The following is a 9864-nucleotide window of genomic DNA, read 5'->3' as shown; positions in this document are numbered from 1 at the left end:
TTCTGCTGCAAAGCTTCCTGCTCTCAAGGGCAAAGGGATGAGTCCTGTAGCCCAGGACAAGGCCAGGCAGCCCCTGAGAGGTGTGGCACTACAGGAAAAGCTAAGACGGTGGAGACCTCCTCCATGCACACTTTTCCATCACCAAAGTCCTATCTGTAGGCATGAAGCTGGCTAGGAGCCTCTGTTAGCCCTTCTCTGTGTTGAAGGCACTGATGGGAGGTGTGTTTCCATTAGCCAAACAAAAAAAAAAAGATTTTCAAGGGCATATGTTTTACTGATAATAGTCTTATTCTTTTGCTAATAAATTTTCTGTAAATTTGTGTGGGTGTGTGTGTGCGTGCGCGTGCGTGAGTGCGTGTGTGAGCCCATGGGTGGTAGAGAATGTAGATAAGGAGCCTTATGCTTAAGAAACAGGATGCTAGAGCCCTTATTGAAAGCATGATTCACTCCCTAGTGTTTTAGGATGGCGTATATTTCCCACGTTGTGACTGGCCACGCCCTCCCTCCATTCTTCCATATTCTTGGAAACAGCGGTTTTTTTTTTTTTTAAATTTTTATTTATTTATTATATGTAAGTACACTGTAGCTGTCTTCAGACACCCCACAAGAGGGCATCAGATATCATTGCAGATGGTTGTGAGCCACCATGTGGTTGCTGGGATTTGAACTTGTGACCTCTGGAAGTGCAGTCAGTGCTCTTAACCACTGAGCCATCTCACCAGCCCAAAACAGCGGTTTTTATATGAGGTTGTTCCATATTTTTGTCTGAGGTTATCCTTCCCTGACCAGGACATATAATGACTCTGATCTAAGATGTACCTTGTAGGTGTTCTGTTTGGTCCTGAGACGAATTCTGGGTTGAGTTCTGTATGGTAATGGTGGATGTTGAACAGGAGACAGCGTCTGCCTACTGCTACACACACTCCCTGGTGAGACACGCCTACCGGAATATCTCACCTGTGGGAACCGCTTCCCTTCCCCACTCATTTCTTCAGACTGTATAGAAGATAGTTCTTTAAGTCAAACTGTGACCCTGCCTTCAACGGGGGGTGGGGGGAGATGGGGAATGCCCACCAGGTGGTCACCTCATTTTCACACTGATAAAGCACCCCAAGCAAGGGACTGTATATGAGTGGGTGTCTACCTGAGCAAGACATACGGAGGTGAATGCACTTGCTGTTCAAGTACCCAGATCTCAACCCACGATCCTAACAACAACATACTTTCACTGCACTCTGCTGCCTGATCCACCTGATCCATGCTGTTGGCGTTTTCTCAAGGCTGCTAAGGAGACCGCAGGGCGTTCTGTTGTCTGAGTACCACTAGTAAGATTAGCCTGTGCCAGGCACGAAGTCCTGATTTCAGGGACGGTGATACAACGGCCGCCCTCCATGCTTGATGACGATGCACTCTTAGTGTACGCTCTGCATATGGTGATCTGGGTGGAACCACAGAATTCCCCTGTGCCACCCACAGTTCAAGTTCCTGCAGGGAAGTGGACACAGGTTCCATGGGTTAACAATGTTCACTGCACCAGAATTCCACAAAATTCTGCCTTTTTACATGCAGGTCTCAAGGGGAGGAGGAGACAAAATGCCAGGCAAGATGCTTAGGACTTAGGTGTATTTCCAGGGGTGGGGCGGGGTGTCTTGTGGGTGTCAAATCAAGAATATCTCCACCTCTATCCCAGTCTACTGTCTCTTCATGTTCTCATTCCAAGTAAGTCACTAACCATTGCGGGGACAGAGTCACAGGGCATCGGAGAAAGTGCTGAGTGGGTAGAGGGGACAGAGCTGCAGAGGACACGGAAGACTAACTCATCCATGTAGCCAGCTGAGCCAATGACTTAGCCTGCCTCTCCAACATCTGTCATCTGGCAGTCTGTCACTGGTGTTGCTATTCAGTCCTGCTCCAGTCCTGGAAGGTCACCAGAACCCATGTCCCTCTCCCGGAGATCCCCGCCTTTGACTTCTCCCTGTATTTCCTGCATATGCCCACATGAGATTAAATCCTTTCAAAGCCGTCTCAGTGAAATTTCTACTTCCTGTTCTAACCACCAGACTTTCAGCCCCATTTCCTTCCCCTTCAAATAAGGCCTCGAGAGATTTCAGGCAGGAAACATTCCCCCAGCAGCCTCCGTGTAGCCGCCTGCAGCCACGGATCAACTGGGTTCTCCTGAAAAGGGATGCTCAGATCACTCCGTTCCTTCTGGAGGAAGGTATGTAAAAACTCAGGATTTGGTGTTGCCCAGAGATGTAAGGAAATCATTCTGAAGGGAAGCTAGAACAGACTTCCAATTCTCTGTAAGGGAAGAACCCCCCTGAAGTCTGTTACTTCCTTAAGAAAAAGACACAGAGCAGGGTTATTCTTGCTTTTTTGCTGTTTTGTTTTTGGGGGGGTTGTTTGTTTTTGTTTTGTTTTCTTTGGGCTTTTTTTGGTGTTTTTTCTTTTTCTTTCCTTTTTTTTTTTTTTTTTTTTTTTGTGGTAAAATGCCTGTAGTAAAAAAACAAAGTCCAGGACTGGAGAGATGGCTCAGGGGTTAAGAGCACCTATTGCTCTTCCAGAGGTCCTGAGTTCAATTCCCAGCATGGTGGCTCACAGCCATCTGTAATGGGATCTGATGCCCTCTTCTGGTGTGTCTCATAAAATGAATAAATCTCTAAACAAACAACAAAGATACCAAGAAGGAGGAGCTTTCTGGGTTGTATGCCTTCTAGTGCCTTCTAGTGACCTTTGAAAGACCCAAGAAGACAGCAGGGTATATGGGCAGGAAGCTGGTTCACTGGGTTAAAACTAGAATGAGGAGGAGCTGCAGGAATGAAGACAGCCTGAGCAAGAGCCTGCGTATGGGGATGGATCCTCTGTGGACACAGTAACTCATGCATGTAGGTCCAGAACACTGGGCCTGTCTCACTTCACCAACAGCCGGTAACTGATGTCTGTGGCAGGCACGAAAACCCAGATACCTTTCATACAGAAGGCTCATTGAACAAATCAAACCTTCTCAGGAATTTGTGCAGCCATGAAGGAGAAAGACCTTTAGATAATGACCTGGAAGATCTCCAGGCTGAATTATCAGAGTAAAACCAAAGTGCAACCACAGCATGTACCGCACACTGTTGTCTACAGAAGCAAGAGAAACAGAAGGACAGGCACCCTGTAGGCCAATGGTTCCCTGGGGAAGATTTCGTTGACACAGCTTAGGAATGGAAGAATTTATACTAGCATCTAGCACAGGGACTCCCAATACACTCAAACCATAGCAAGTTGTTACAGCAATTCTGCCAATGGAGAGATCAGAACAGGGCTACACAACTCACCCCCCACCCCTGATTGCTCACACTGCATAAGCACTTCAAAGCTCCAATTTCCCCTTTGCTTGTGACAGTGAGAGCCGGGGAAGAGTCTACGGTGAGGAAGCTTAATGACTCTTGCTTCTGCAATTAAACGCTCTTAAAAGAAGCACTTTTCTACTTCTCACTCTCTATCCAAACCCAACCCCGCCCTTGCTGCCAAACAGCCACTTCTGTGACCTGAAGGATTTCCAAATGTCACAATGAACACTGACTTAGTTACTTGCCCTCCACTAAGGCACTATCATACTCCAGTTGGGCCTGGAGTCTACCAGGTGAATGACACTCAGCCTGGGACTTCAGAGACTGCTAACAAAGGTGGAATGTGGGAAACCAGGGATAGACGTTGTCATGGGGCATTGCGATAGAAGGGTGACAGTGGTAAACTAGCCAGGCTGTGCTTGTCGGGAGGCATGAGAAAGAGGCAGGAGCTCAAAGCTACATGGTGACAGGTGGCAATGTTTGGGTCATTCCATCCGTAGGGACAGGGACACACTGCCTCCTCTGAGACTGCTTCAAGGAAGTAGAATCCAGCCTCCACGGCTGAGCCTTTACTCTGTCAGCACCACCAGCCCTGTCTTAGTGCCTCAGCCCTCTGTTTCTATAGATACTTAGGCATGACTTCAGTCCACTCCCGTTGCCTGGGGTCCTCCTTCCCTCATATCCATCATGGAGGGTCTCTAGCCCGGGGACCAGAGAGGCTGCAAAGGGAAGAGAGCGACACGGTAGACCTTCCTCTTGTGTTTTCCAGAGCTGGTGCTCAAGAGCAAGCGACCTCCTTTGAACCACGATGGAATATGATTTGTGAATGACGAAAAGAAGTGTAAGGTCAAACTGGGTTCCAACCTACACTGCAGGAATGAACTCTCCCTGCCACAGCAGGCCTGGTGATCCTTAAGGACACCATCCATCCAACCAAGAAGTCCCCAAGCAGGTACAGTCCCTGGAGACCACCTACGAAGCTTGGCATCCTGATATTAAACAGCCATTTAATCCAATATACGTCTTTTCTCCTCCTGTTGCTGCTGTTGCTCCTTCTCCTCCTCTTCCTCCTCCACCCTCTCTTCTCTCTGTTCCCCTACTTTTCTTGAAACGGGTTTACTATGTATCCCAGGAGAGCCTGTATCTTTCTGTCTGTGCTTTCCAAATGCTGTGGTGGTAGATGTGTACCACCATGCCCAACTACCCATGACAGTTTTAATTAACTAACTTACTGATTTGCATCACAGAGATTGACTCTAAGACCTCATGCATGCTAGGCACAGCCACATGCTTTATCACGGAACCATACTCCCAGATCCATGCAAATCCTACAGCACGAGGTTTTACTGTTTCTGATTCATCCTGTTCTCTCCTAACCCTACTGCCCCCAACCCAGACAGTATCTTCTCTTCCTTTTCTTCTCCACACCCTGCCTCGTGTTTCAGACTGTCAGAAACTTCCATAGGCACACGGCACCATTGGGGATGGCACACAGGCCCAAGGCTGAGCCCTGGCCCGTGATTCTAGGCTTGTCTAAAAGCCCTTCAGCCAGATGTCAGTACTTCGTCACTGCACACATTTTCTCTTATAGAAAATACATCACTGGCTCTATCTCCTCTGCAGATGGACTCATCCCGTGCAATTAACATTAGGGTTTAGCCTCTACATCTCATCGGCATGTTTCTCCCTATGTCCGAGTGTTCCTTCAGCATGAAGTTAGAGCCTATCTCAGAACCTGCAGGACAGCCAGCCAATACCACAGGCCTCTCCTCACGACTACTGACTCCTTATTGTGGAGTCTGTAGTTATCACTATGTAATAATCTCCTCAAGTGTAGGGTTCAGCGGGTGATGTCTCCTCTTTTTGGACTCAGCTTGGATGGTTTTAGTCATCTAGAGTCGGGTCTGAGGCTAAGTTAACCAAGTTAGCTTCCTTACATGTCTACTGGTTGGTGGAGGTTTCTGGTCCCACCTAGATGCTCATGAAGAAAATCCATCTCTGCACGAAGGTACAGGCTTCTGAAAATGTGGAGAAAAGCCCAGAAAGCCCCACAGGCCCAGATATCACCATATACACCATGTCACTCAAACAGAGGCACTTGTTAGCAGTGGGCACCACACAGAAGACTCACCCGAGTCAGATGTGGGCGTGTAGTTAATTTATTGATACAGGAACTGTGTGAATTCTGGGGCTGTTTCAATTCTATCAATGAAATGGTCAGAGTTTCTTTTTTTCTTTTTTGTTATTGTTATTAGCTTTTTTTCCCCCTCCTAAATGAATACTTTTTCTGAGTAAGGAGGCAAGTGAGTCTTTTCCTTTGGTGAAGTATAATCGATCAAAACCTTAGGCAAGGAAATAAAGCAGTCCGTGCAGTATACTTTGGGCTAAGATTAAAGCTTAGCGTATATTTCGAGTGAGAATTTGGAGTAGTAAGATAAAGAAGGCTGGTTGAAACGTGATTAGTTAATCACGTAGACCAACAAGAAAAACTGATGTAGACCAGTAAGAAAACAAACTAAGCATAAAACAAAACGGTACAGCTTTAAAATGTCATATTCACCATATCCAGAAGATATTGATAAGTGACAGATACCACAACACGACTTCCCCTTTCAATCTGTCTGACCTTTGACCTTTGGTTTTGACCTTCTCCTTTCAGGGGTGTGGAGATTCAGATCTTAGCACAATGTCCTCCTCCAGACGGCACACTTGGAGTCTTGGCAGCAGGGGATCATTGTCTTACCACCACCGATGTTCGGTATGAATTTAGAAGCCATGATACCGTATACAGGCAACGTAAAAAACCACATGAGATCAAATCACGAATGTACACAGATGTGCCTGGGTACTGCCTGGAGCATCAGTGTTTCATTTCAGTGGCTTCATTTAAAAACAGTAACACTTTTTACATGTGTGGGCACCATGTCTTAAGGGTACCATGTGTGTGACTGGTGTCTACAGAGGCCAGAAGAGGGTGTCAGATCCCCGGAACTGAAGTTACAGATGGTTGTGAGCTACCATGTGGGTGCTGGAAATCAAACTGAGGTCTTCTGTAAGAGCAGCCAGTCTTCTTAACCACTGAGCCACCTCTCCAGCCCTCTTGATATTCTTTTGTTAGCACAAGACATAGTTATCCAAGGGCAGACCAGCACCAGGTTAAGCTGTTTTCTTAATGGAAACCTCTGAAGATAGATACATTCTGCTTTTAGTTCACTTTGTTATTTTCTTGCAACAAAATGACTAGGAGGGAAAGGAGACTGCACTGGGCCATGGCCCCAGCATGGAGTTATTGGCTTTACTTTGCTCTTTTCGTTCCTTGTCTTTCCTCTCTGGGGATCAATTCCAGACCTTTACACATGATAGGCAAGCCCTTTACCACTGAGCAGTGTCCGAAGGAAGATGACATAAACTTGGTCCGTAACCTGAGAGAGGGAACTACAGGGCTTTCCAAAGAATTGCCCACAGACACCTGTCAGGAATGACCTGATCTGTAGACAGATACTCTAAAAAGTAAGGTTTTATTCCCTGTACATAGTTGAGTTGGGGAGGCATACTATGAGGAATCGCTTAAAGTTTTGTTCTGCCAGCATCTAATCCCAAACATTCAATCACGTAATCATTTACTTAGGGAAACATTCTGATGTCAGCCTCCTTTGCCTTGTGTTCTGGAACGTTCTGAGTTCTTGGGACACCCGGGTAAAACTCTGATGTCTCTGTCTTACTTTCTTCCAATTGAGGTGCCGCCCACTTCAGCCATCTTTCCACCCACTCATCAGGATGGGGAAAGCTAAAAAGGCCTCCAGGCCACCAAGTCCAAACCTAAAGAACTTATGTCTTTAGCAGTGGGTTTAAAGGTTGTGTCTTAAATCTGTCTTTTGGATTCTGCTTCCTGCTGTCTATGCCACAGTCTGCTGCTGTTGTGGTTTACTGAGAGAACAACACCTTGCAAAGATGAATGCTTCTGTTGAGAGAGTTACTGTGTGTTCACTGGTCTCATGACTTCCATTCGCTCTCTCCCCCCACCCCCACAGCTGCCAGAGTTATATGAATCTCTTGGGAATTTTAATAACGAGAGCAAGAAATCTAATCTCCAAAAACTCTGTAGCACGACATTTAAGGAAGCTCAGGAAGTCCTTGAGAAAACCCTGAGTGGCCCACCATTTGACAGCTATGACACTTCGAGAGAAAAAGAGCCCCTCCCTGTCATAAAGGCAGGGGTTAAAAAAGAGCAGAAGTCACCATCCATGTCAGATCTGCTTCACCAAAGTCTGTTAATGGGTTACATGGTCCCATTGGAACAGGTGTACAGCTCCCAGCAGAGACTGGCCCAGGCTGGTATCCCCCCTCCTACGTTAGCCTTTCCTTATGGTTTAAAGGCGGAAGTCCCCGTAATTGCTCCGCCACACCACTTCAGAAAAAGGATTCAAAGTACCACGTTCCGCAAACTTCTCCTGTCTTCAGTTACCCCAGGCAGGATGTTCTTTGAAGAAAAATCAGCAAGCCACGTCTGCTCAGACCCAGGTAATAAAAGACACTCACTTGGTGTGTGTGAGGGGGCGGGGGGAGTGTGCAACCCTCACTGAGGATGTAGGCAGATTTCCAGAGAAGACTGAAGCACTGACCTGTGCAATCTCTCACAGGTAGGGTTTGTAGCTAATGCTGTTGCTGCCTATGGTGGTAATGAAATCAAGGAAAGCGTGTTTGAATTTCCATCCTGGGAGGAAGGGAGGGAGGGAGGGGGAGACACAGAGACATAGAGAGACACAGAGATGGGCAGGAGGCAGTTGCTCATGATAAAACACTTATCTAGTGTGTTCACGGTCTTGAGTTCAACCCTGAGAACCACAAAAGAATAAGATTTGAGAATCCAGGGCCAAGACTCACTTCCATGTCTGAGAGGTGACTGTGAACAGGACACTTGATAGCCCTGATGTCTTCTTCACCATCCTCAGAGCCCTGGAGTTGGACAATACCTATTGTACACACCCACTGTTATGCTGTGTGTGGTCTCCGGTATTCCACAGAAACTCTAGCTAAAAAAAACAAACAAACAAATAAACAAACAATATAGGAATGAATGTACCTCGGCTCATTAGAAGTGTATTCTGCCTGTGAAGTGTGCTGTTGTGTGACTCTTTCAAAACATGGTCCTTTCTAGGAAAGCAGTTTCTGGATCTGGTGGACCTTGAGTGGAGGTATTTCAAGGGGCTCGCAAAGTGGGGGAAAATGCCCAGGGGGTTTTCCTTCATGGACATAGAGTTCAACAGCGAGAAGAGATTCGTGGAAAGCCAAGGCATGTCTGGAGCTATCTTTCCTCCTCTGGTTCGTAAGACTCTGGTGGTTTACCCTCATGTCGAGTATGATGAAAACGGACATTATTCTGTTCAGTGGAAAGCGTAGAATACTGAATTGTTCTGGATGGGGATTGTAGCACTTGGGAACACTGAATCGATACAAGAGTCAGAAAAGCATGTAATCCATTTTTCTATGCGATACCTGTGCAAAGCCTCCATTAAAGTGAGTGTGTGGAGGGAAATGCCCAACTGATCTGCTAACATTACCCTGGTTCACACACGTGATGCTCACCTGAACAACGGGTGAAGGGAATATTCATTCAGCGGATACACAAAAATAGCTCTCCATCAAAAATGGATCTTTACAAAGTTTTCTTTGTTTCTTTGTTTTTGTTTTTTGCCATCAATAAGAAATTGACTTATTTAAAAAAAATCCAAATGCTGGCATTGTCCAGAAATTTTCAGCAGGTTCTAAAGTTGAACTGTTGAAATGGGTTCACTGCAACCTTTTGCTTGCATTAATGCTTTACATCTTGCATTTATATTAAAGTTCACACACAAATGAACATGAAGGAGCTGCCAATACCTGATTCTGTCCCCTATGTTTCCACTCACAATCATATACCTTTGACCCTATGGAAAACATATCTAACATTCAGAACTACTGATAACAGGAAGAAGAGGGAAAAAATGTCATTTTGAGAATGAAGTGTTTTCCCTCATAGTGGACTCTTAAGCACGGTCTCCATGTATGTAGCGTGCAAGCTGGATATCTTTTGGCATAATTGTTACATGTTTGGTACGGATAGCACTCAGGTTGGTGTCTTTAAAATGGCCAATCAGATAGGCCTCACCTGCCTCCTGCAAAGCACGAATAGCTGGACTCTGGAAGCACAGATCTGTTTTTAAGTCCTGAGGTATTTCTCTCACCAGGAGCTGAAAGGGGAGCTTGCAAATCCAAAGTTCAATGAACTTCCAATAGCCTCTGATTTCATGGAATGCACAGTACCAGGCCTGAAACAATGAGGTTTCTTTACCTCTCCAGTAGAGGGCGCTCTCTTGCAAGCGAGCAGCTTTTGTAGCCAGTTGTTTCCTGGGGGCTTTACCCCCGTGGATTTGCAGACCGTCTGCTCTGTGCGAGCCATGGAACAGAACGAGCACCTCCTTCCTTAGCTCCCTTCTCATCTGGAGCACGACAAGCTAGGGGCAGCGCTGGAATTAGAGAGCATCGACGT

General features: G+C 46.3%; 1 protein-coding gene across 1 annotated transcript; it reads left to right on the top strand.

Moving 5' to 3' along the window:
- The first annotated feature begins 4209 nt into the window (after positions 1-4209).
- On the top strand, positions 4210-8735 carry CUNH9orf153 (chromosome unknown C9orf153 homolog). The gene is made up of 4 exons (XM_028771972.1): positions 4210-4287; positions 5995-6093; positions 7367-7856; positions 8494-8735. The coding sequence occupies exons 2-4, from the start codon at positions 6022-6024 to the stop codon at positions 8733-8735; spliced, it is 804 nt and encodes a 267-aa protein (XP_028627805.1). The 5' UTR covers positions 4210-4287; positions 5995-6021.
- The last annotated feature ends 1129 nt before the right edge of the window (positions 8736-9864 follow it).

The sequence above is a fragment of the Grammomys surdaster genome, unplaced genomic scaffold (assembly GCF_004785775.1).
Source record: "Grammomys surdaster isolate TR1022 unplaced genomic scaffold, NIH_TR_1.0 211, whole genome shotgun sequence".
NCBI classification, from domain to species: domain Eukaryota; kingdom Metazoa; phylum Chordata; class Mammalia; order Rodentia; family Muridae; genus Grammomys; species Grammomys surdaster.
Note: the sequence above shows the minus strand (reverse complement) of the source record. Positions and strands in the feature narration are given on the sequence as shown.

What these genes read in the sequence shown, in the direction of transcription:
- CUNH9orf153 (XM_028771972.1), top strand. Translation starts at nt 6,022, where the DNA reads ATGTCCTCCTCCAGACGGCACACTTGGAGTCTTGGCAGCAGGGGATCA. An exon ending in CTTACCACCACCGATGTTCG is followed by an intron (nt 6,094 to 7,366) that starts GTATGAATTTAG and finishes CCACCCCCACAG; the next exon opens with CTGCCAGAGTTATATGAATC. An exon ending in CCACGTCTGCTCAGACCCAG is followed by an intron (nt 7,857 to 8,493) that starts GTAATAAAAGAC and finishes GGTCCTTTCTAG; the next exon opens with GAAAGCAGTTTCTGGATCTG.